At 43.2% G+C, this 25,978-nt stretch overlaps 2 protein-coding genes across 2 annotated transcripts in view; one reads left to right on the plus strand and one right to left on the minus strand.

The window, feature by feature from the left end:
- The window catches only part of METTL16 (methyltransferase 16, RNA N6-adenosine), a 30,499-nt gene extending 11,071 nt beyond the window's left edge, over positions 1-19,428 (minus strand). Inside the window, exons 1-6 of the mRNA XM_074974917.1 lie at positions 19,295-19,428; positions 18,074-18,273; positions 9,026-9,166; positions 7,871-7,986; positions 5,680-5,822; positions 2,586-2,655 (exon numbers count right to left, since the gene is read on the minus strand). Of these exons, the coding sequence (XP_074831018.1) occupies positions 2,586-2,655; positions 5,680-5,822; positions 7,871-7,986; positions 9,026-9,166; positions 18,074-18,273; positions 19,295-19,422 (798 nt within the window). The 5' untranslated portion in view covers positions 19,423-19,428. The remainder of the gene's footprint in view (positions 1-2,585; positions 2,656-5,679; positions 5,823-7,870; positions 7,987-9,025; positions 9,167-18,073; positions 18,274-19,294) is intronic.
- A 5,364-nt stretch (positions 19,429-24,792) lies between these two features.
- The window catches only part of CTC1 (CST telomere replication complex component 1), a 57,352-nt gene continuing 56,166 nt past the window's right edge, over positions 24,793-25,978 (plus strand). Inside the window, exon 1 of the mRNA XM_074974905.1 lies at positions 24,793-24,814. Coding sequence (XP_074831006.1) covers positions 24,794-24,814 — 21 coding nt within the window. The 5' untranslated portion in view covers position 24,793. The remainder of the gene's footprint in view (positions 24,815-25,978) is intronic.

The raw sequence follows: 25,978 nt of genomic DNA on the forward strand, positions 1-25,978 counted from the left end.
GACCAATCCCCAATTTTTGCCCCCGCTCTCTAAATGGCCCCCTCAAGGATTGAACTCACAACCCTGGGTTTAGCAGGCCAATGCTCAAACCACTGAGCTATCCCTCCCCCCAATATGGTATTCAAAATCGTATTTGTGCAAGAGATAATCCAGAGAAAAAGGTAAAAAACAAAGAGGGAGCCAAGGACAGAGCCCAGAGAGGGCAGGATTGTGAGAAGAGTAAGATCAGCAGTGTCAGAGGCAGCCAACAGGTCAAGGATGAGACAATGGAGTACTGGCCCTGAAATCTGACCAGGAAGAGGTCATTAGAGACTTTGAGAGCCATTTCTGTGAAGCATAGAGGGTGGAAGGCATGAAATTAGACTGAAATAATGGAGTTATAGGAAAGGAATTAGATGTGACTATCTGAAGCACCTCAATTCTTCAGATCCCTTATTTTAGTGCACTGCATCTTTGCAGTCAGAAGCAGCCTTAACATCCCATGTATTTTTAGAAAATAATTTCCAAGTCTTTTAAAGGATTTATTAGCATGTAGTACAAGTCATGTCTTCCATGATTTTCCATTCATCTCCCCCCAACACACACATTTAAATAAATTCTACCCTGGGAGAAGATGCCACTGTGACAAGCCACCCCCCCCGCCACCCCCTGCCACACACATTCTTCACAGAGATATTGTCATGATGTGATTATGGCATAACTAAGATGTATTTTACACAAGATAGGTCACGTGAGGTATCATTGATAAAGTTATGATTTACTGAATATTATCCTATTTGTATGCTGTATTTTTTTTTAATCTAAAGTTAGGAATATTGACGATACATCAATACCACAAAAAAGTGTTTGCACCTGGGGAACACCCACCAGACAAAATGCAATCAGTCTGGCTGGCTAGCTGGGGAGAAGTCAATAGACCATTAGGCAGAACAACAGGTCTTTGAATATGCTAATCTCCCACCTTCCTGAGGAGCTTTCCAGGGATGCTACAAACAGCCTCTGACCCATGACTGCTTCGACACAGCAGGATCATGTGATCAAGTCACCTGGTACTGGACTCTGATAAAATGCCAGTATTTTTCCAAAAAAAAAAAAAAAAAGGGGGGGGGGGGGGAGGGAGAAGAGAAGAGAACCACCCTGGAAAACAAAGCGCTCCTGACATATGTAAAACCTATTTAAGGCAGGGGAGGGAAATAATCAAGGTCATTCTTCACTGAATCTACCCCAGGATGACAACTGGAAACATTTAAGAAATAAAAAAAGGGGTGGGTGGGGAGAAGAGGACCGAACCCAGGCTGGGAAGGTGTCTGGCCTGTGAAAGAAATACCTGGAATTTTAAGCTGTAAGCAAGAGCAGTTTGCCTTCAAGAATCTCTGCAATCTGCCTAAATTAACATTTAGGGTGAGAAATTACTATTTGTAAGCGGTTTCTTTAGTATCTTAAGCTTAGTTTGAGTGTTTGTTTCATTTGATAGGTAACCTGCTTTGATCTGTTTGCTAACCCATATAATCACTTAAAAATTTATCTTTTGTAGTTAATAAACTTGTTCTTGTTTTCTCTAAAACCAGTTTGTGGAATTCATAACTGGGGGGCAAAAAGCTGTGCATATCTTCCTCACATTGAGGGAGCAAATTTTATGAGCTTATGCTGTGGAGTTCTCAGTGCAGCGCAAGACGATACAATTTTGGGTTTACACTCCAGAGGGGGTGTGCACTTGAATGCTGGCCAGTTCCTTAGCTGAGCTTTCCCAAGAAGAACTGATCTCAGTGTCTTTCAGCAGCTGTATGTGCCCCTACCCGTGTATGTGCCGGAGGCTTGAGGGTTTGGCTCAGCAGGACAGTGTAAGGGAGCCCAAGCTGGCGGAAAAGGCGAGCTCAGTGATACTCAAGTTCCAAGTGGCACCCCAGGGGGAACCCATCACAGCCGCCAGAAACATTTTTTGCAGGTGTGAATTCTGCTACCTACTCCTTGCTAGTGGCACTTAATGCTATACATCTCACTGTTCAGGAAAATTCTATTGCTGCCTACCTCCCCCATGCCTGTGTGTTAAGTGGTGGCGATGTCCACTGAATATATACAGCATTGCTCAGACTCTCCTGCTTCTAAGGGAACCCACTGAGACACGGCTGTGGGTGGAAGGAGTAAGACGCCTGATCCTTAAAACACAAGGAGCCAAATTGATGATTTTTAGACTTAACAGAACACTAAGTAACTTACCAATGAGGACTCTTGATATATGTACTGTCCTCATATTGAATTAATTAGAGCCAATATATTTGTAGCATAAAAAATTAACTGAGGAAGAACAGCTCTTGCAAATTCTCAAAAATTCAGTGCTGAAAACTTGAGAATGTAGTGCCTTCTCATATAAGAGGTTTAATCCCTGCTTTAAGTTCAAACTCTGCTTAACCTCAACTTTGGAGTTGCTACCAGCGCCTCCATAATACAAAAGCACCTTCCAAAGAACTATAGTTCAGTAACTTGTAAGAAACCTCTCTTTTTAGGGAGAAAAAAAACAGGTAACACAAATGCACAGTATCAGGAAGCAGTATATGCAACTCTAGTGTATTTGGAGACAAACTTACCCCCTGGATTCGAAGTTCCTCTTTTAATGGAGCTAAACTGCATTTCTTTCCCAGCATGCAGCTGTACCACCTGTGGACAACATTTTACATTAAGGGGTTTTAGAAACAGTTCAATTGAAAATGGCAACTAACTGCAAAGGGTTCACATCAGAGGTCTGCAAGCATCTCAAGAGGGGAAATGCTCCCCAGTTAAAAAGTGGCAAATCCACATTAGCAATATGATTTGAGCAAGTGGATAAACTAGGAGGCCAAGGAAATAAATCCTTGGAAAAGAAATCCACCTGGATTTTTTCAATATTAGATTTTGGGTAAAATTTAAAAAAAAGTTTCTCAGCAACTCTAACTGTCCCATTTTCAAAAATGACAAAGTGCTTTGGAAAATAATACCCTTTACAATAATTTGTTTCAAACTTTCAATTTTAACTTTCCAAGGAATGGAGAGAGAAGATGACAGAAGCAAAAAAACAGCTTTTCCCTGAAAAAATAGACCCACTCCCTGGTATCTCTGCCTATTAGAAATTTAGATGTATTAATTCTCCCAGTTTCCAGCTCTCTAAATCCACATCTCACCACTGGGCAAACAGACGGATGACAGCAGAGAGATTACCCTGCTTCTGGGAGCTCACCATCTCCTTTGGATACAGGTCTCTCAGACTCTTCCAAAGGCAAAAGTCTGTGTTCTTCAGCAGAATTTCCCAAAATTCCTTTATGGGCACTTGCACAAAAAAATTTAGGAGAGGTGTTGGGGCCCAATGAAATAATTTGTAAGTACACTGTTAAAACTTTGTACCCAGAGAGTTTTCAATTACTGAAATGCAATACTCTCTACATATTTTAAGCAGCTTTTTTGAGAGATAAAAATGCTTTAAAGTTATCATGGGTAGAAGTATGAGAGATAAATAAAACCAGTTTTCATGCGGCATTGTGAAGAATCTAATAAAACCAGAATTCAATTGAAAATAAGATTAGATTTTTTTTTTTTAATAAGGCCAAAAGGCACCACTAGTAGTCTGACCACCTGCATAATAGGCCAGAGAATTTTGCTAATTAATTCTTGCATTAAGGCCAGTAACTTCTGGCTGAACTACAGCACATCTGCAAATCAAGATCGGATAGCTTTCCCCAAGACTTCAAAATGCAGAAGTCTCTACCACAACCCACTGGTTCATTACCCTGTTGGGAAACATGAAGTGGAAAAAACATGCACATTTTTAAGATTCAGCTTCTAGACACTGAATCATATTATGCCTTTGTCTCCAAGAACTGTAATATTCTAGTTGAAAAAAGAAGCTATCAAGTTCTTCATTTGGCCAGCAAGTCTCAGTCTCCTACGTAAAGGGCAGCTCAACATTCTGGCCATTTGGTTGAGTTGTCTCTAGCAAAGTAAGACCGGAACATAGCATTAAGTCAATTTTTCTGCCGTGAGACTCCCCAGAACAACTTATTATATTCAATAGCAGCAACAAGTTGGATGACTTTTCCAGATTTTGGAAAACACAAGGCATTAAAGATAGATGCCTTCATCTAATTAGGCCAACAGATGTATACCTGTCCTCCAACTCCAGCTCTTTGATACCAGAAGCCACCAGACAATGGCTGTTAAATCTTTGTTTTCCCTTACTAAAGTGATCTTTCTTCTGGCATTCATCTCTACAAGAGGGATCAGTGAGTATAATGCCTTGTCAATCAATGAATCATCTGTTTCCTGACAACATGGTACTACAACCTTCTCAGCTAAAGCACGACACCTTAAAAAGGAAAGTTGGCACTGCCTAGATGGCCGTAGCACCATTAAAATTGCTCCTGGATAGGTCGAAGTCTCTCAAGAACTTGAACATTTTCTTAATTTCTTTTGATGACAAGAACATTTTTTTTGGAAGTCTTTAGACCTAGCTCCTATTGGTCTGAGCTACTTTTGAATCTTAAGAGAAGTGTTATCAGCCTTCCAATAAGAGTACATTCTACAAGACCTACTCCCACTTCTTGGACAGTAAAAAGTGAGCATCTTGTGAAGAGGTCTGCAAAAATGCAAACTGGGCAACTCTTCATTCTTTTTAAAAGTACTACAAAATGAGTATGTTTTAATATAGCCAAACAAGCAATAAAGACTGTGGAGCATACTTTCAGGACTGTATCCTACAAAGCAGGTATTCTAGAAAAAGGTAGTTAGCTGCCTGAACACGAGCTCCCAGTGCATTATTCTGGCTATAAGAGCTAATTCGATCCCCAGGTATATAAATGGGAATATCAGACTGGAGAAGGAAGGCAATATTACCTCTGTATATGGCACTGGTGAAGTCATTAGAATACTATGCCCAGTTCTGCTGTCCACACTGGAAAAGGAAGTAAAAAAAATTGGAGAGTTCAGAGAAGAACTACAAGGATTACTTACGGTCTGGAAAAATGCCTTACTCTGAGAAACTAAAGGACCTCCATCTATTTAGCTTGTTAAAGAGAAGGTCTAGCAGTGACTATCATTTGCCGACACAAAGAGGAGATTTGATACTAAAGGACTTTTTAACATAGAAGACAAAGGTGTGACATGATCTAATGGCTGGACATTTAAAATCAGCATTATTCAAACTGAAAAAAAACAGATGCAAGTTTTTAATTGTGAGGGTGCTAAATCATTGGACAGACTACCACAAGATGTGAAATCTTCCTTCCCATGGTGTCCTGAAATCAAGACTGGGTCTCTTTTAAAAAGATATTCTCCTGCAACTGCAAGTTGCAGGACTAGATGCAAGAATCACTGAGTGAACTTCCTTGGCCTATGTTATGTACGAAGTCATACCAGATGGTCATAATAGTCCATCCTGCCCTTAAAAAAAAAATCTATGAATCTGAAGGGGAGAACAGCTGTCCTCTCCTCAAATTTTATGTATAAACTCTGTTCCTTGGACATGAGAGAGATTACAAAATGTGTATCAAATGAGCTAGTGGACTTCCTTGACCTATGGTTATTAAAAAAAAAGATTGTCACATAAATTGGATTTTCATCCAAAACAAGAAGGCCCTCAGTTAAAGTCCCTTCCGTGTGATTCCCACAGCAGGGTGCAGGGAGGAGGGAAATTTCCTTAACCCCAGTCCTTACCGCAATCTTTTTTTAAGCTGCAGACTATCGTGGATAATTCTTTTGACAAATTCTAGTTCTCCCCCTTCAGCCATGATCTCTGTGATGCCCCCAGTGTTCACAGAGCTGGGAGGGGGCCGTCGAGGATTTCGAGAATTTACTCCCTGGACAGGAAAGAAAGTGTTTGAAGTTTAAACCATTAATGAACAGTATAATTCCTTAAACCCTGCTGTCTCCCTCACACTCTGCCATGTAGTAACACTATCAACACTGCACTCCATCCCTATATGGGGGAAATGCTAACAACATATTTTTAAACTTAACAATGTAACAGTTATTACTCCTGTCTGTATCCATCTATTGTATCTGGTTTTATACTTAGATTATAAGCTCTTTGGGGATGAAATCATCTTTTTGTTCTGTGTTTGTCGGGAACTCAGCACAATGGAGTCTCGGTCCTCAACTTGAGCTCCTAGGTGGTACGGTAATAGAGCAAAATCTATATAGTCACAGCTACAGAAAAGAGTTAGCAATATATTGATGCTATACGAGAGTAACATTAAACATCTGGTTCCAAAGCACCGTAGGACATGGTCATGTCAGAAAGTTACAACCCAATGTTTAAATGTAAAATTATTTAGCTAACACCACTTCTTCCCCTGTATTTCTAAAAGCTGAAGTTGTCACTATAGAGATCAAGATTCTAAGTTTCTTACTGAGTCTAGAGTCAGGGCTTGTCTATACTGGCATGCTAAATAGGTACCACTGCGATTGACGCAGCGGTGTCAATTTAGTGGGTCTGGAGAAGACACAGTAAGCAGATGGGAGAGTGCTCCTGTTCACTTTAGTACTCCACTTCCCTGAGAGGCAGAAGTTAAGTTGGGGAGAGACGCTCTCCCGCCAATATAACATGGTGTAGACACCGCGTTAGGTCAAGGTAAGCTACATCGCTCAGGGGGGTGATTTCTTCACTCCCCTGAGCAACGTAACTTGTATCAACTTAAATGACAGTGCAGACCAGGCCTCAGACTGGTACCGCAATAACGAAGATGAGTGCTATGACATCGACATACTAGCACAGGGGTGGGCAAACTTTTTGGCCAGAGGGCCACATCTGAGTATAGAAATTGTATGGCAGTCCATGAATACTGACGAAATTGGGGGTTGGGTGCGGGAGGGGATGAGGGCTCTGGCTGTGGGTGCGGGCTCTGGGGTAGGGTCAAAAATTATGAGTTCAGGGTGAGGGAGGGGGCTCCAGGCTGGGGTGCGGGCTCTAGGGTTGGGGTGCAGGAGGGTGCTCTGGGCTGTGACCAAGGGGTTTGGAGGACAGGAGGGGGATCAGGGCTGGGGCAGGGGCACGGAAGGGTGGCAGGGGTGCAGGCTCCAGGCGGTGCTTACCTCAAGCAGCTTCCAGAAGCAGCAGGTCCCCTCTCCGGCTCTTATACAGAGGAGCGGCCAGGCAACTCTGCGCACTACCCCATCCGTAGGTGCCTCCCCTGCAGCTACTATTGGCCGCAGTTCCAGGCCAATGGAGCTGTGGGGTTGGGGCGGGGGTGGTGTGTGGAGCCCCCCAGTTACTTCTATGCATAGGCACTAGAAGGGGGACATGCCGCTGCTTCTGGGAGCCACGGCACGTGCAGAACGGGGCAAGCCCCTGGCCCTGCTCCCCGGCTGGAGTACTTGAGCAGGGCAAGCCCCGGACCCAGCTCCCCAGCAGGAGCTCAAGGGCCGGATTAAAATGTCTGAAGGGCCGGATGCGGCCCCTGGGCCATAGTTTGCCCACCCCTGTACTAGCATCACTGAGGCCCACCAGCCCCTCTGTTCTACCACTACGGGAGGCGCACTAGCACCAGGTCCATGGTGACTGCCTACTCTGTGCTAAATCTATTGGCGAGAGACCATTTGAATACAACTAATGGAAGAACGCCACAGGTCAATTCCTACTTCAGAATTAAAAAAACCAAAACTCATTTAAGTTAATCTTTTACAAATTGCTGACTTGGGTGGGTTTTTCAATGTTGCTTTTTAAAAAAAAATAATCAAAAATTATACAGATATACATATACGAAATGACAGCTTATAAAACCCAGAGACATGAGGTTTTTCCACAGTGAGCCTTCAAACACTTTAATCTCTTGAGGTATCATTACCCTGCCACCTGTTAAAAAGAGCAAAAGTAAGTACAACAGTCAATCTAATCAACATACTGTACCTTGGCTTCCAACTGGTTGGCAAAAAAGGGAGGGTTGCACATGCAAAAATCATAAATGATCTCAGATTCCTCTTTTAGTGCATCCATTAGAAGAGTCTTCTGTGGCACTTTAACCACTAGCAGAAAAAGGAGGATATTTATTGATAAGGAATTAAAATTAACTCTAGTGTTACAGAAGTATTTAACACTTCCTTTAGAATATAATTAACATATTATACAACCAATTTATCAACATACTACACTGCAAACCAACTTTAGGTTCATCTAACAAAAGCAAACGCATATAAACAGCTTTTCTTATAACCAATATCGAATTAGAAGCGTTAATTTTCAGAGCGATAGCAGGTGCTCCATAGTTACAGCTGAAATTGAATTTTCATTATAAATCTTATTTTGGCCCCTCAGAAAGCCATGTCTCACAACTGATAGTCTAGGTCTGAAGCAGAGAGAATTCTTCTAATAAATTTGAAGTCAACTGTATGTGGAGTTCCAGAATTATTACACACTAAAAATAGATCTTCACAGTTCAAGTTTTAATTTTCTTCCATTTTATTTTTAAAAACGGGAAGAAGGGATAGAGACAGAACTTAGTTTACCAGATTCCTCCAGATCTTAGACTCATACAAAAAGGGAAATCCATATACAAAAAGGAGGGGGCATCTGAAGGAGTGCAGGGCAGTGGCTGTACAAATTGATTTGGGGACAGCATTCCACATGTATGGGGCAGCATGGAACAGTATGAATTCTGTCATGTTCATATCAAATGTTACCTAGCAGTGTTTTGTGCATGTATCTGCAACCTTAACTTCATTTCAAAGATTTCTGTATGGGGGATTATCATAAATAAATATGCAGAAATCTGATTAGTCATATGCATCAAAAAATCTAGAACTGTCCAGGCTGGTTTATAAGAGTGAATTGGGTTTTTTGTTAAGTTTTTGGACCAATTGTGGCTGTCTGATTTCAATGGGGATGGTCTAGCAACATGTGGTTACTCTTTGCTACACCAAAATCAGGGTAGCATATATTTGCAGGACTGTAAATCCTCATTAGCCACTGAACAAGGCAAAGATACATCATTACATCTGTTTAAAAACAGGAGAAGTGGAATCACCACAAGGGAACGAAAGCTAATGAATGATTATTATATGGTACCTTTTATAAGATCAGATAAATTATTCTGTTCCACATTTTTCTTTGCATAATTGAAGCACATATCATCCACTTCTGTTGCTAGGAAATACCAGCCATTCAAAGTGGCTCCAAGTAATGGGTAGATACAAGATGCCCCTGTACCTGCAGCAAATAAAAAAAAAGCCTAGATTAGCAAAAAAAAGTAAAGTGTCAGATTTAATTTAATAATCACATGGTGTATGATGTGCATTATTCTATTGTTACTCACAGCAATAAATTTCAATATTAAAAACTAATCAACATTTTACGCAACAAGTAGATACCCCTGTATTTTCTAATTAAAAAACAGAACATTTTCAAACATGAATTTATTTTGCAAAACATTTCACTTATTCCAGGACTAACGTGGTAAATCAGAGACTGAATATTTTCCTTCAGCAGGTTTTTTTTTTTTTTTTTTTAAAAACAGGAGTGAGTAACTAATTCAGACACTAGTGACCAAGTATATTTCTAATTATTCAGAAGACTTAGAGAAATTACAAAAATATTTATGTTCTGCATTTCTTCAATCTATACTGATTACTTTGCTTTAGTGACTGTATGACTGCACCAATGACGAGAAGAGGAACCTTTTTTCCTTCAGACTTGGTTATTTCTTAATGTTTAAAGTTTTAACTAAAAGTTGATTCCCAAGATAAACTACACAAAGAATAAAAGCCAGATACATAGTTTCTGATAGGGAAGAGAAATACGTCACATAGCACATTATGTGACCATAAAGTGACTCATCATTGTACAAGTGATGGAAGCCCTAGATTACTTATTACGAAGAATTACTGAAAACATGCAGAGACTAGTTTATGTGGCAAAAGACTTTGACTGTGCCCTCAAACCATTGCTTAAGAGTGACCAAAACACAGGATATGAGAAAAAAAAAAAAGAAAAAGAAAAAAAATGCCTCTTACAGCTACCAAATTCTCATAAAGAACTGTAATTGGTAGATGTATTAAGAGAATGACACCAGAATGAGAGAGAGATTATACTTTTTCATCTGCTAGTAAAGTCCTACTCCAATATAGATTTTTTTTAGAAACACACAACAGTAATGTTGGAGATGCCATATTTTTAAAATCACACCCTTATCTGAACAATTATTAGTAGTTTTCGGTTTCTGACATGAACAAAGCATTGAATGTTTTACAACGCTTTACAACAAGATAAAAAAATGTAACATTTATATAGGATTATTTCCAAAATAACAACACAGGGAAAGTAACTGCAACTACTCTGGAAAACGGGTAAGATAATACTGCAAGGTAAGTATCTCAAGAGAAGCAGCGCGGGCCAAGGGATGTGCTGGCCACCCTTCCCGCAGCCCCCATTGGCCTGGAGCGGCGAACCATGGCCAGTGGGAGACACGATCGGCCGAACTCGCGGATGCGGCAGGTAAACAAACTGGTCCGACCTCCAGGGGCTTCCCTGAACAAGCGGTGGACCAGGTTTGAGAACCACTGGTCTAGAAGATACCATCAGAGATGCTTAGTTTTGCAGTTCTCAAACTGTGGATTTCTGTCTCCAGAGAGGACATGCTTATTAACAGCAAAAATGTTTTAAAATAAATAAATTATAGAGATGAGAAATGACAGACCTCAACCCTATTGTCACTCTGCAAATTTGTGTATACAGAGTCCATCCCTTACCTCTCTCTAAAACTGCAAAGTTTCAAAAAGTTCAATGCTGGTTGAGGGCGAAATAGATCTGGACAAGGAGAAAAAGTCTGGAGATAAATGTGAGAAGGGAGGGATAGGCAGTAGAAACAAAAGTGAAACCGTTTGAGCAGCATATTCCATAAGTCTTGAGGTCTGAGTGTAGCCTTCATTGATTTGAGATCTACCATGCCATTCTCTCACTAGAAGGGAAAACCTATAATGGCAGCAGGCCATAAAAGAGACCCAGTTTGGGAATATTTTAATGAACTTCCTCTACCTGTGGGTAAGACAGGCACGCATGCAAAATGCAAATAGTGCAACAAAGAAATGCAAGGCCTGGTTGCCAGAATGAATCAACATCATGAGAAGTGCTCCTTCACAGGAGGAAGCTAAGTGGAAGATGATGAAAGGAACATTTCTGAACATGCAGGATTTCATACTTCTCTCTTAAGGACTGCCTGTCTTCCTTCTGGACTATTCTTGAATTCTCATGTTTGAGCAAAAAAATATAGTTGTTACTCTATGGTACTATCATTTTAGATGCAGTTGTGATAAAAAATAAAATATCTTCCTTTTACAATTTCACCTTTAAAATAGTACTGAGTGTCAGTGAATGCAATGAGTAATACTAAATGAGCAGTATGGTATTAAATAACTGCATTGACTTATTTTGTTTAGGAGAATCCATCCTCAACATACAGGATTCTGAAGACTATCCACCTTCAAGATCACCCTCATTTTCTACAGTTTCAGAGTTATCTGCCAATGATAGCGTTTCAGTCACATCATGTATGTAACATAGCCACAGTATATCACCTGTAGCAAAAAGAAAAAAAAAAACTCCATCATCCAGAAACAACCATAGATCAGTTTGTGATAAGAACCAGCAGATTACAAAAAGAGGCAATTGATGAAAAAATTGCCCCGTTTGTTTATGCAACACACTCTCCTTTCTGTATGATTGAGAACCCACACTTCATTAACACAGTTCAGTCATGAAGGCTAGGATACAGTCCACCCTACAGAGCAGATGTCACAGGCAAATTGCTGGATAAAGTGTATGAAAGAGAAATTGAGCAGTGTGCAAAAGGTCTAGAGGGTAAAATTGTTAACTTGAGTCTTGATGGGTGAAGCAATGTTCACAATGATCCTGCTGTATGTGCCTGTGTGACAACAGAAGGGAATGTCTTCCCTACAGAAACAATTGATACATCAGGAAACGCACACGCAGTAGAATATTTACAAGTAGCAGCAAAAGCTAGAACTGTGGAAAAAAATTCAAATGTCTAGTACGCAGTTTGGTCACAGACAATACTACAAATGTATCCAAGATGAGAAGAAGTTATTTAGAAGAGAGAGTCCCAAGCTAATAACATACAGTTGCAGTGCTCATTTGATGCATCTCCTAGCCAAAGACTTCAGTGTTCCAGAAATAAAGGCTAATGTTCTTGAAATTGCAAAATGCTTCTGTAACAACCACTCTGCAGCATTCTGAAAAGTGTAGGAAGAACCAAGCTAACGCTCCCACAAGACATGGGACGAAACTCAGTAGTGGATTATTTTGAGCAATATATCAAGAACTGGCCCAAATCTGATGACGACAGTTTGTGAATAAAATCATGAAAAAACAGATGGCACTGTCACAGCCAAAGTTCTCAACATTGGGCTTAAGAGAAATGTTGAACGCATGCTGAGTACCCTGAAGCCTATTTCTGTAGCCTTGAACAAAATGCAGGGAAATACCTGTTTTATTGCTGATGCTGCTGAAATTTGGAAGGAACTGAGTGAGATCTTAAAAAAGAGAAATATGGAATGACAGTTACATTACAAGCATTAAAAAAAAACAAATGGGACAAGCACTATCTGTGACGTTATTGACATGAACTGTGACCCTATAGATCATTGTTGCACCCAAGGTCCTATAGTTGCACCAAATCTTGTACAAAGGTGGTCAAGTAAGGTGTCTATGAAAAGGTTGTAATTTGCTGGTTATGATTATGCTGTATGTGTGTATCATTTTTGTATCTGAAGTTATGAATATTGGTTATGTACTTGTATCTCAATGTGTTTGATTCTAAAGTAGCATCAGTGAAGCATTTGGTCAGCTTCTTGAGAAAGGACTATTCTGAGTAAGTGCCCAATCAAGAAACACTTAACTGACAATGGACCTTGGGAGACTCCAATCCACATGTGAGGAGCCTTCCTGGGAATGTTCAAGGTAGCATGTGAGTGATGGCTGCTCTACCTGTAAAGAAATGAGTCATGCATTGACATGTGACTTGCCCATGTGACTCCAAACTCCATCTTGCTGCTGTGATTTTCACCAGTAAGAACAAAGGGGTGTCCTTCTAGATGGCAGAGGATACAAAAGGCCCCAGAATCCTCTCCATTTTGTCTTCAATCCTGCTTCTGACCACTGGAGGAACTTTGCTAAAAACTGAAGCTCTGAACAAAGGACTGAATGACCCATCCAAATCTGTAGATGTACTCCAGAGACTTGATTTGAGCCTCCAGTTTATTCCACCACTGCTATAAGCCTGAACCAAGAACTTTGCAAATGTTATATGTACTTGAATCCATTTAACCAATTTTAACTCTCATCTATATTTCTTTCTATGAATAAACCTTTAGATTTTAGATTCTAAAGGACTGGCAACAGCGTGATTTGTGGGGAAGATCTGACTTGTATATTGACCTGGGTCTGGGGCTTGGTCCTTTAGGATTGGGAGAACCTTTTTTCTTTTACTAGGGTATTGGTTTTCATAACCATTCATCCCCATAATGAATGGCACTGGTGGCGATACTGGGAGTATCTGAGGGAACTGCTCGTATGACTTCCGGTTAGCCAGTGGGGTAAAACCGAAGTCCTCTCTGTTTGGCTGGTTTGGTGTGCCTTAGTAGTGAAGGACCCCCAGCCTTGGGCTGTGACAGCCCTGCTCTAAGCAATTTGTCCTGAATTGATACTCTCAGTAGTGTCCCACCAGAGACTGCTTTGTTACACTATCTCCAGCTCATTTTCTTGCAAATAAGTTGTGAAGAATAAGTTATAAAAACCAACAAGAATGCACTTGTATGTAGAAATCCATGATTAAATAAGAGTCTTCCTGACTAGTGATTTAAATCAGTTTGATTTAAACCAAATCAATGCTGACAAATACAAAATAAAGTCAATAAATTGTGGAAAAAGAAACATTAATTTAGAAAAGACAACATAGTAACTAGTAAATGCCAGGAGAGCATTGAATTCACTGTTAAGAGAAAGTGAAGTGGATGCTGAAATTACTAAATAGAAACCTTGAGAAAAGCATGAATTTTAGCCTTCTTTCAAAGATGAAATGCTAAGAGACAAGATATGAATCAAATAATGTTGGACAGATATCCAGATACCCCATATACTTTTTTCAATTTGGTAATGTGCTTCCACCAGTGCAGGACTACTTTCAAAAAAAAAAAAAAAAAAAAAAAAAGAATTCTTCCAAAGTATAAAGGAAAGATTTAACTAATAACAAAACCAAAAAGGAGTACAGATGCTAAACTATAACAAAATGTATCTGTCCAGACAGATTTTAAAATATTTGTATAGAACCTTTAAAAACAATAACAAGAAAATCTTTAACTGATTGGATTAAGCAGTAGATAAATCAGTAGAGACCAAAAAGGTTTTATTGCTGGAAGACATCTGACAAATAAATTTAGGGAAAGATTTTTTGTATGTTTGATCTCTGTAGATACAGAAAGTCTGAACAGATATCAATATGCAATTTTACTAGTATTTTCCTTGACTTCTCTTTAAATCCCCTTTGTAATTTAGCACCAAAAAGGGCTCTGAATTGAAAAGTCATTTGACATTAAAGAAAGCAAATGAGACCCGCTTGAGAGGGGAGGGCTCCTGCCTCATACTGAGAAAGAGGGACAATCAGCAAGTTATCTCAAGTGCCTATACACAAATGCACGAAGCCTGGGAAACAAGCAGGGAGAACTGGAAGTCCTGGCACAGTCAAGGAATTATGATGCGATTGGAATAACAGAGACTTGGTGGGATAACTCACATGACTGGAGTACTGTCATGGATGGATATAAACTGTTCAGGAAGGACAAGCAGGGCAGAAAAGGTGGGGGAGTTGCATTGTATGTAAAGGAGCAGTATGACTGCTCAGAGCTTCAGTATGAAACTGCAGAAAAACCTGAGTCTCTCTGGATTAGGTTTAGAAGCATGAGCAAAAAGGGTGATGTCGTGGTGGGAGTCTACTATAGACCACTGGACCAGGGGGATGAGGCTTTCTTCCAGCAACCAATGGAAGTTACTAGATCGCAGGCCCTAGTTCTCATGGGAAACTTCAATCACCCTGATATCTGCTGGGAGAGCAATACAGCGGTGCACAGACAATCCAGGAAGTTTTTGGAAAGTGTAGGGGACAATTTCCTGGTGCAAGTGCTGGAGGAACTAACTAGGGGCGGAGCTCTTCTTGACCTGCTGCTCACAAACCAGGAAGAATTAGTAGGGGAAGCAAAAGTGGATGGAAACCTAAGAGGCAGTGACCATGAGATAGTCGAGTTCAGGATCCTGACACAGGGAAGAAAGGAAAGCAGCAGAAGATGGACCCTGGACTTCAGAAAAGCAGACTTTGACTCCCTCAGGGAACTGATGGGCAGGATCCCCTGGGAGAACATGAGGGGGAAAGGAGTCCAGGAGAGCTGGCTGTATTTTAAAAGAATCCTTATTGAGGTTACAGGGACAAACCATCCCGATGTGTAGAAAGAATAGTAAATATGGCAGGTGACCAGCTTGGCTTAACTGTGAAATCCTTGCTGATCTTAAACACAAAAAAAAGGCTTACAAGAAGTGGAAGATTGGACAAATGACCAGGGAGGGGTATAAAAATATTGCTCGGGCATGCAGGAGTGAAATCAGGAAGGCCAAATCACACCTGGAGTTGCAGCTAGCAAGAGATGTTAAGAGTAACAAGAAGGGTTTCTTCAGGTATGTTAGCAACAAGAAGAAAGTCAAGGAAAGTGTGGGCCCCTTACTGAATGAGGGAGGCAACCTAGTGACAGAGGATGTGGAAAAAGCTAACATACTCAATGCTTTTTTTGCCTCTGTCTTCACGAACAAGGTCAGCTCCCAGACTACTGCACTGGGCAGCACAGCATGGGGAGGAGGTGACCAGCCCTCTGTGGAGAAAGAAGTGGTTCGGGACTATTTAGAAAAGCTGGACGAGCACAAGCCCATGGGGCCGGATGCGCTGCATCCGAGAGTGCTCAAGGAGTTGGCGGGTGTGATTGCAGAGCCATTGGCCATTCTCTTTGAAAACTCATGGCAATTGGGGGAAGTCCTGGACAACTAGAAAAAGGCTAATGTAGTGCCCATGTTTAAATAAGGGAAGGAGGAGGATTCTGGGAACTACAGGCCAGTCAGCCTCACCTCAGTGCCTGGAAAAATCATGGAGCAGGTCCTCGAGGAATCAATTCTGAAGCACTTAGAGGAGAGGAAAGTGATCAGGAACAGTCAGCATGGATTCACCAAGGGCAAGTCATGCCTGACTAATCTAATTGCCCTCTATGGATGAGGGGAAAGCAGTGGACGTGTTGTTCCTGGACTTTAGCAAAGCTTTTGACACAGTCTCCAACAGTATTCTTGCCAGCAAGTTAAAGTAGTATGGGCTGGATGAATGGACGATAAGGTGGATAGAAAGTTGGCTAGATTGTCGGGCACGACGGGTAGTGATCAATGGCTCCATGTCTAGTTGGCAGCCAGTATCAATTGGAGTGCCCCAAGGGTTGGTCCTGGGGCCGGTTTTGTTCAATATCTTCATAAATGATCTGGAGGATTGCGTGGATTGCACCCTCAGCAAGTTTGCAGATGACACTAAACTGGGAGGAGAGGTAGATACGCTGGAGGGTAGGGATAGGATACAGAGAGCCCTAGACAAATTAGAGGATTGGGCCAAAAGAAATCTGATGAGGTTCAATAAGGACAAGTGCAGAGTCCTGCACTTAGGATGGAAGAATCCCATGCACCACTACAGACTAGGGACCGAATGGCTAGGCAGCAGTTCTGCAGAGAAGGACCTAGGGGTTACAGTAGACAAGAAGCTGGATATGAGTCAACAGTGTGCCGTTGTTTTGGGATGTTTAAGTATGGGCATTGCCAGCAGATCAAGGGACGTGATCGTTCCCTTCTATTCGACACTGGTGAGGCCTCATCTGGAGTACTGTGTCCAGTTTTGGGCCCCACACTACAAGAAGGATGTGGAAAAATTGGAAAGAGTCTAGCGGAGGGCAACAAAAATGATTAGCGGACTGGAACACATGACTTAGGAGGAGAGGCTGAGGGAACTGGGATTGTTTAGTCTGCAGAAGAGAAGAATGAGGGGGGATTTGATAGCTGCTTTCAACTATCTGAAAGGGGGTTCCAAAGAGGATGGATCTAGACTGTTTTCAGTGGTAGAAGATGACAGAACAAGGAGTAATGGTCTCAAGTTGCAGTGGGGGAGGTTTAGGTTGGACATTAGGAAAAACTTTTTCACTAGGAGGGTGGTGAAACACTGGAATGCATTACCTAGAGATGTGGTGGAATCTCCTTCCTTAGAAGTTAAGGTCAGGCCTGACAAAGCCCTGGCTGGGATGATTTAATTGGGGATTGGTCCTGCTTTGAGCAGGGGGTTGGACTAGATGACCTCCTGAGGTCGTTTCCAACCCTTGTATTCTATGATTCTATGACCCAACTACCTAAAAAAAAAAAATACAAGTAGAAGTGAGAATCTGGATTCAAAAAGAGTAGATTGATCAAAAAGCAACACTAAAATTTGTTACTATGCAACATGTAAGGAATCTGATTCACGTGTGCAAAAGCACAATCAATAATAAGAGTAAAGAATAACGTACCACCCTGCACACCTCAACTCAAAGTTAGGAAGCACTGCAATCTAATGTTAAATTACTTGAATTAAAAGTTTTCATTTGATTACACTCACAAACTCAAGAGCAGATCTTTTTCCAATTTATTAACCAACAGCACAATTCAATATAATGAATAATTTAAGCTCAGGAGAGTTCAAGGATGAGAAAGGTGGAAAGCAAAAGGTGTTGCATGTCAGAACTGAGCTGCATTTATTCACAAGTCTGTGGGAAGAAGCTTAGTCCATAAAGGAGCCAACCCCAATAAGGCTAGAGATTGGACAGCCAGTCTCTCATAAGCACAAATACTTTTGTTGTTTGGAACATGTAATTTTTATCCCCCTATATCAATGGATATAAAGGAAAATCTGTTAGTTAATGTCATTTCCAAACTCTTAAACTGAAGAACCAGACAAACCTGGTCAAACAGAAAGTTGTCTAATCCCCAATATATGACACATACCTATGTCAATTCCCCGTCTAAGAGCTTGTTTATCACCATCTTGATGGCCAATTAAATCTTCCACCCAATGGATATAGTTAAGCCTCAAGGGAACAGTAGGAATAAGCCTCTCTAATGGAATATCAATTGTAAGTCCAAAGTCTTCTTTCAAGAGGGTGCACGTCAGAGCTCTCACAGCTTCTGGATCCTTGAAATTTAGGCTGCAAGGCATAAAATGCAATTAACAGAAAAAAATCCTTGCATTATAGTTGGCACCAAGCACCAATATTTAGTTTTATGCATTACAGTAACAAGTGTCTTGTCAGCATTAATTAAAAGTATCATGAGGATAAAATCATAAACCACATATTCAAAACAAGAAATATCTCCTTAAATGGGATGGTTTTGAAGAAAACTTGTTTCTACACATAAAAACAAAATCCATCAAAAATAATTCAATTTCAGTAACAAAACTCAAGCAGACCACAGAGACTGTTTAGGCAGTATTCCTTAGCATCTGAGAAGGAAAAAGCCTTAAGTGCTGGTTCTGGGACAAACCCAACCCTCAAAACACACACCCTTTTCTGTACTAACTATTATGTTATGAGGGAATTTATTTCTTCAGTTTGTATTTTGAAAAGTTAAACATCTACATAATAAAACGCTGCAGTTGCAAAGGCGAACACTCAAAATTGGGACATGTCAGTGCAACTGTAGCTCTGTCCCTCCTGTAAGGGTATTTTGATTAAGTCTAATCACATACTGTTTTCCCCACAGCATCCTCGGCTCATTCAGGGCTAAGTGTGGACGGTGTTCCGGGGATGACCAGTGGTTGGGTAGCAAGGGAGGCTAAGCCCATGTCCACACTTCAGAGCCACAGCTGCAGCAGAATGCCCTTATCGGGACAGCAACCCCATCTGTCAGAGCTACACTGACCTACACGCTCGCCTGTGGCTGGGGAAGAGGGGGGCGGGAGAGGGGGGTGTTTCCCAGCGAGGGAAGGGTTGTTGTTAGGACAGCGACGCTGGAGGCGCGGAGTGGAGGGGGGCGCCCCCGGCACGGGGACACCGGCCCACAGGCCGCCGGCGCACGGCGATGGCGGGAGAGGGAACGGGGCTCCCCCATGTGTCCGCGCTGACGCTCAGCTGCCGCCGCGGGACCCTGGGCAACGGAAAATCCCAGCCCCCAGCGGGCCGCGGCCGCTGAGCCCCGTCAGAGCTCCCCGCGCCCCCGGGGACCCACCTGGCCCGGCCGGAAAGGCTGGTCTGCACGTGCTGCCGGAAGGCCGGGTAGCGGGACGCCAGGTAGGCGAAGTCCGGCGGTTTGTCCCGGTAGCGGTTTCTCGCGTGCATGGACTTATTCAGCGCCATGGCGGGCGGGGCGGCGCGAGGCGAGGCGGCGGCGACTTGGGGGAGGGGGGCGTCGTCGCGCGCGCGCTGCGAGAGGGGAAGCGAGCGGGCCCGCGAGCCACAGCAGCCTTCCCCCGACAGGCCTCTACTAACTGCACATGCGCCCCCCTCCCACCCTGCATTGCGGGCAGCCTGCGCCAGCCATTTGGCTGGGAGCCGTTAAGCCCGTCTCCGAATCCCTCCCCCACGTCGCAGCCCCGCCCCCTGGGGCCGGCTCCTGCTGGGAGCGTGACTCCGGGCAGATGGGCGGGGCGCCCGCGCGACGCTAGCTGGAGGAGGGGGGGTCACCGCCTCCTCCTGCCCCCGCGCCCCATAGAAGGCGGGACTCGCGCGGGGGAGGGGGGACTCTGAGGAACCTCCCCGCGGCGGGCGGGGAGCAAGGAGCAGCTGCGGGGGCTTTGGGAGGAAGTAAAACCTCCCCCTCCAGCAAGCAGCCGCCGCGGGCAGTCTGATTCCCCTGCTGTTCTCGCGGCTCTGCTTGCTGGAGGCGTCAGTTTAGCTAAATTGGCCTCTCCCGCACATTCCCCCACCAGCTCCAGAGCCTGAGCATCAGGCTCTTCTTAGGCAGGGGGGGCCGCGGAGACACGCGGCGCAGGCTCGTCCCGAGGCACACCGCAGTGATTAGAGCTAGGGCTGAGAAGCCGCTCTGCTCGGCTTTGAAACTGTCCCCACTCGGGGAAGGAGGGCGGCAGGGTGGTCATTTTAACCTGTAAAGAGGGTTTGTAGGATTCTTAGTGGCTCTGTTGTTTGCTTTCACGTTTGTCTAAAAGGATGGCAGATCGGGGGTTTCTCTACGATTCCTGGTGACATTCCAGATTGTTTTAGTCGCTAGCTCTTACCCTGAGAGGAGATGGAATCATCCACGTGTGCGATAATTGGATATTTGTTCTGCTTTGGCATCCTCATCAGGGCCATCATGGCTGTTACCACCACCGTCACATGCTGAGACCTGGTGGCTTACAGTTTTATCACCAGTTATAGCTATCTCACGCTTACCTTGAATCACAAAGCCCTCTAGGGCACGGGTTCTCAACTTTTTTCTTGCTGAGGACCCCCCCCCAACATGCTATAAAAATACCAGGCCCCAGTGGTGGGGGAGGGGAACCCTTGGGCATAGGCATAGTTTTACTTCTATTTGCGGGGGCAAGAGCTGGGGGGGCAAGAGCCAGCTCTTCACTGTGGGGTCCAGGGACGGAATGCCACCTCCATCCCTGGACTAGCTCAGGAGGCAACCCAGCCTGTCTGGGCTGTGGGGGAATGCAACCAAAAAATATAACTCAAAGAGGGGACTCAGTTCAAAAAGTTTGAAAACTGCTCAGGGTGCAGGGAGTGGGTAGCTAGGGGTTACGTGCAGGCAGGGGGGTAACTAGGTACTGTGTATGGGTGCGGGGGGGGGGCTCCCAGGGTTGCTCCCAGCTTCAGCCCCCCACTGCTCCTGGCTGGGGGTGGGGGGGGCACTGGGGCTCCCAGCTTCAGCCCCACACCTCTCCCGGCTTTGGGGGCTTGAGGGGGTGCTGGCATCGGCCCTGCGTCACTCCTAGCTGGGGTGCCCTGTGCCGCTCCCAGCTGGGGTGGAGGGGCCGCCGGCTTTAGCTCCATGCCACTTCAGGCTGGGGTGAGGGGGTCGCCACCTTTAGCCCCGTGCCGCTCCTAGCTTTGAGGCAGGGGGGCCACTGCCTTTAGCACTCGGGCTTGGGGCCAGCCGCTGGGCTCCGCAGACCCCTGTATGAGAACCGCTGCTCTAGGGACATGGCTGTTGATTTTTCATGGAAGGCACTGAGATACGGTGATGGGCACCACTATAAAACTCTAAGATTGAACCCACTGATGACGTGAGCATCTTTGGGGCAAGGACCACTTTTTGTGGTGCTAGGCACTGTGCACATACAATGGGGCCCCAATCCTGAGTTTGACTGCTAGACTCTACCACAGTACAAAAAATCACCACCACCACTAAGCCTTCTTGTTCCTGATCCTGGGGTGAGGGAAGTAGACAGTATCAACTATGTGCTGAGTAACCCCTAAGATATAACTGCCAGAAAGATTAAACCAGTTAAACTTATGAACAGAGTGAATTTAAACATGAGGTTAAATACAAAACAATTAAAAATAATTAAGAGACAGAAAAAACACCTAGTATTGCATACTCTTCCTTCTCTTTTGTCAATTTAGAGCAATGGCCTTATTTTTTATTTGTATTCCAGTAACACCTAGAGGCCAATCAGGCCAGGGCCCGATTGTGCTAAAGTGCTGAAAGCAGAGATGGCAAGTGACAGTGTCTGTCCCAAAAAGTTTATAAATTTAAAGCAACAAGACACAACAAGTGGATGAGACAAGTGGGCAAGGGTAGAATGAAATAAAACAAACAAAAGGATATGCACTGTTCTTAGCCAATCAGAAATGTGATCACAATTTGCCACTTGTCCAGCCATTATCTGACTGTACTTTCCTGCAAACAATACAGAAGAGATGAGTTCTGAAGAGATGAATTCTGATAGATTCTGACTGAGCACATTTCCCACTTCCCACATAAGTGCATATCAAAGTAGAGAACTGAATTTTGGGGCTGTCATCACTGGTAGAGGTAAGACAGACATGAACCTTACTGTAAGATATAAGGTCAGATAGATAGGGAAGAGTTAGATTGTGAAGGGCTTTGAGAGTACAGACCAGACGTTTGAGTCTGATACAGTGGAATAAGGGAAGCACTCAAAATTAGGAAATGCCAGTGCAACTGTAGCTTTGTCCCCAGCATATGTATATTTTGATTAAATCCATTATTCCTTTAAAGCAGGGGTGGGCAAACATTTTGGCCCAAGGGCCACATCTGGATATGAAAATTGTATGGCAGGCCATGACTGCTAACGAAATTGGGGGTTGGGGTGTGGGCTCCAGCTGGGGGTGCGGGCTCTGGGGTGGGGCCAGAAATGAAGAGTTCAGGGTGTAGGAGGGGGCTCCGGCTGGGGGATGCAGGCTCTGGGATGGGGCTGGGATGAGGGGTTGGAGGTGCAGGAGAGTGCTCCAGGCTGGGACTGAGGGGTTTGGAGGGCAGGATGGGGATCAGGGCTGGGGCACAGGAGGGGGCGGGGTGCAGGCTCTGGGTGGCACTTACCTCAAGCAGCTCCCAGAAGCAGCAGCATGTCCCCCCTCCGGCTCCTATGTGGAGGTGCAGCTCTGTGTGCTGCCCTGTCCACAGGCACCACCCCTGCAGCTCCCATTGGCCATGGTTCCCGACCAATGGGTGCTACGGGGGTGGCACTAGGGGTGAGGGCAGTGTGCTGAACCCCCTTGCTGCCCCTACGTGTAGGAGCTGGAGGGAGGACATGCCGGTGCTTCCGGGAGCCACGGCACACGCGGAGCGGGGCAAGCCCCTGACCCCACTGAAGGGCTGGATGCGGCTCCCGAGCTATAGTTTGCCCACCCCTGCTTTAAGGGAATAATATACAATCCTATTACCTTAAATAGTTATTCAGACACTTCACTTTAAACAGATTGGATTAGATAAAATAGTAAAACAAATTTATTAATTACAAAGAGATAGATTTTAAGTGAGCATAAATAATGAGGCATAAAAGTCAGAAATGGTTACAAGAAAAATAAAGATAAAATGCCTACTAATATCTACTTAAGAAACCAATTTAGTTGCAAAACAAACTTTCTCACTACATGCTCCAGCAAATTATTAACCAAATTTTCAGGTCAGAACCCTGCCCCCAGTGTCCAATAGCTGTTTTATCTGCTCAGGTGCAGAGGATGAGGTGGACAGGAGGAGAGAAAGGGGTGCCTTAGTGTGTTTCTCCCCTCTTTTTGTAGTTTCAGTCCCCCTCTTGAAAAACATTTCCAGCTGAGACCCAGGAGACAAAGAGTCTATGTGGAAGGATATTCCCTGATGTTTTTTTTCACCTGTTTGAACTTCCTTTGTTTTCCCTCCTGCTTGATGACTCTGTTTACTGCTTAAATACAAATTAAAGCAGGCACACATTCATTTGTTTAGGATAGACCTGTTTGCTGACTTCTACTTGGGCAGGGCTGTGGTGTTTGGAACAGGTATTAATGTCATACAGAAAAATCTTATAACTTCACATATGTTTTCACACATATTTTATCAGAATGATACTGAGCAGCAGATTATGAGTTTTCAAATGATAACTTACAAGGCATACCTTGTACAAAGATTATTACAATAGGGTGTAGGGTGTGAATACAGGGGTGTGTTCTGTCACACCCTCTTTCTCAGAGCCTAGCTACAACTTGTATTTCTTGAGATACAGAAGAATTGGCGATGATTAGAAGATGGTGGTCTTTCTGCCTCAGCCTAAAGGAGGGTTGGTATCAATTTACAGTCCCATACCCCCTACAGTAAGTGCTCTAAAAACTTTTTGTGACCGCTGTGTTGCTTCTTAGGGCACCCAGAACTGTGAGTCACCTTGTCACCACCTGCCTCCAGTATGAGGGGGCCTTGCTTGTGCTGGCTGGGTGTTGGTTCCCTAACACAATCAGCCTGTCAGCAACTCAAGCTCTATCCTCTGAGCTACACCAGCTCTGTCTTTGCCTTGTAGGTTGACAACAGATTCCCCCCCAGACCATGAGCCCATTCAGTGTCCCCCTATGTTATCCAGCCGCTGATCACTGGATATCCACAGAAATCTCAGATCCTCTGTTTCCAAAGGAACAGTGTACCCCAGTTTCACCTTACACCTTTGCTCCTGTACTATGCATGGAACTTGAGTTCAGTTATTTAAAAAAAAAAAAAAAAAGAATAGAGATTAAATTAAAAAGCAGTGTAAGAGATGGGAACATATGGTTACATATAAAACAACATCATAACATGCCTGCTAAAGCCTAACCTTAACTAACAAGTTATCTTCCTATTTTAAGAAGTTTATCCCACCCAAAGTTCTTCAGTGTTTCCAACCAAGCCTGGTTGAAAAGACCCCTTCTCATAAGATGAAGTTTGCTGGCAGCTTGTCCTCACAGATTGAAGAGATCTATAGGGGTTCATCTGCATGCCAGATATAGTTTCAAAAGTTCATTGTCTCACCCCTAAACACAATAACTCCTACTGCTCTTCCTGTTAATCTCCTCTCCTAGAAGATTTCACAATTCTTCATTAGCATTTGGCTGACACATGTGAGTGGATGCCCACTGTGAAGCATACAATGTTCAAAATGCACATGACCAGACAGAAATAAGCACCTTTCCCCCCTCTTGCAGTTACTAAGGAGAATGGGAAATAGGCCAGCAAGGGATCCATTCTCCCAGATAGCCAGCAGCTGTTTGTAACTCCCAAAGCAGTTCAGCCAGTCACAGAACAGCATCATGGCCGAGCGTGATGCTGGAGAAGGCACCTCTGGTGAGTATGCAAGTCCCATTAATATTTGGAGGTCACATATTCTTATACTCTGTTTAATTAAAAAAAAATTATGAAGTACAGTATCTGCTTCCCAGTAGCTGCACCAGGTAGGCAGAGAGTGCCCCACGAAAAAGGCTGTTTATGTGCGGAGATCTACCACACCTCATTTTCTTCTTTTGTTATCAATGGTAGCAGATACTGTAATCAAGAAGAGTAATTAAAGAGCAATTGCTTCTAAAGTTGGCATCTTTCAGTCACTTCTCTGACAGTCAACTGAACCATGTAAAATTGCAAATATGAATCAAAAACAGACAGAGCAGGGATAATGTGAAAAAAAAACCTTTTATATTGGCTTGAGCAGGCATGAAATGATGCAACTGTAAGTGTTCAGGCCTCTGGAAATACACAGCAGTACAGTTAACTGTACTCAGAAGGATTCTGGAGATACATGGCAGTACAATTATAATTTGTACCATTAATTACTTGTACCTTATTGATTACATTAAGCAGTGACCAATGTATTTTAAAATCTAAATGTTTTATATGATTAGCACTTTAGATTTAATTGTTCATGGAATTGCAGTGAATTGACAATTATATATTTATAAATGTTGGAGTCTATGATTTGGTTCGCCCCCCCGCTTTTCTGGAATGGTCCATGGCATCAAGAATGGATCAATCATTGGTGTAAGGCATACCTGTGCTTGTCTGTATCACATATACTAAATGTGATAATGACTTTCACTGTGTGAAACAGCCTTAAGGATGCTCTATGGTACTTTTTAACTGTTCAGAATGTGTTTTTTCTGTTACTTTAATATATTAAGAAATGGTCTTGATGACAATGTGTGTTTTTATTCCTGCTTTTAGGGCTTTTGGTTTACTTTGTGTATTTACCTTAACATCTTTTGATTTTAACAAATTAAGTGCATGCTTGGTGTAAAATAATCTTGTAAAATTCAAAGATCATAACAGTAGTTGCTTTAAACAATCCTGAAAACTTTCTTTCCTTTATAAACTTTGTTTCCTTGTCTTTGAATATCTATAGTGTCCCTAGAGCAGTTAATTGTTGTCATATAGTTGTATGTTTACAAGTAAAGGTTGGGTTGTAAAAAGGATAAAAATCTTACTAAGGCGCTTACGTCCAGCTACGTCAAGTGTCTA

The sequence above is a fragment of the Natator depressus genome, chromosome 1, assembly GCF_965152275.1.
Source record: "Natator depressus isolate rNatDep1 chromosome 1, rNatDep2.hap1, whole genome shotgun sequence".
In the NCBI taxonomy this organism is placed as follows: domain Eukaryota; kingdom Metazoa; phylum Chordata; order Testudines; family Cheloniidae; genus Natator; species Natator depressus.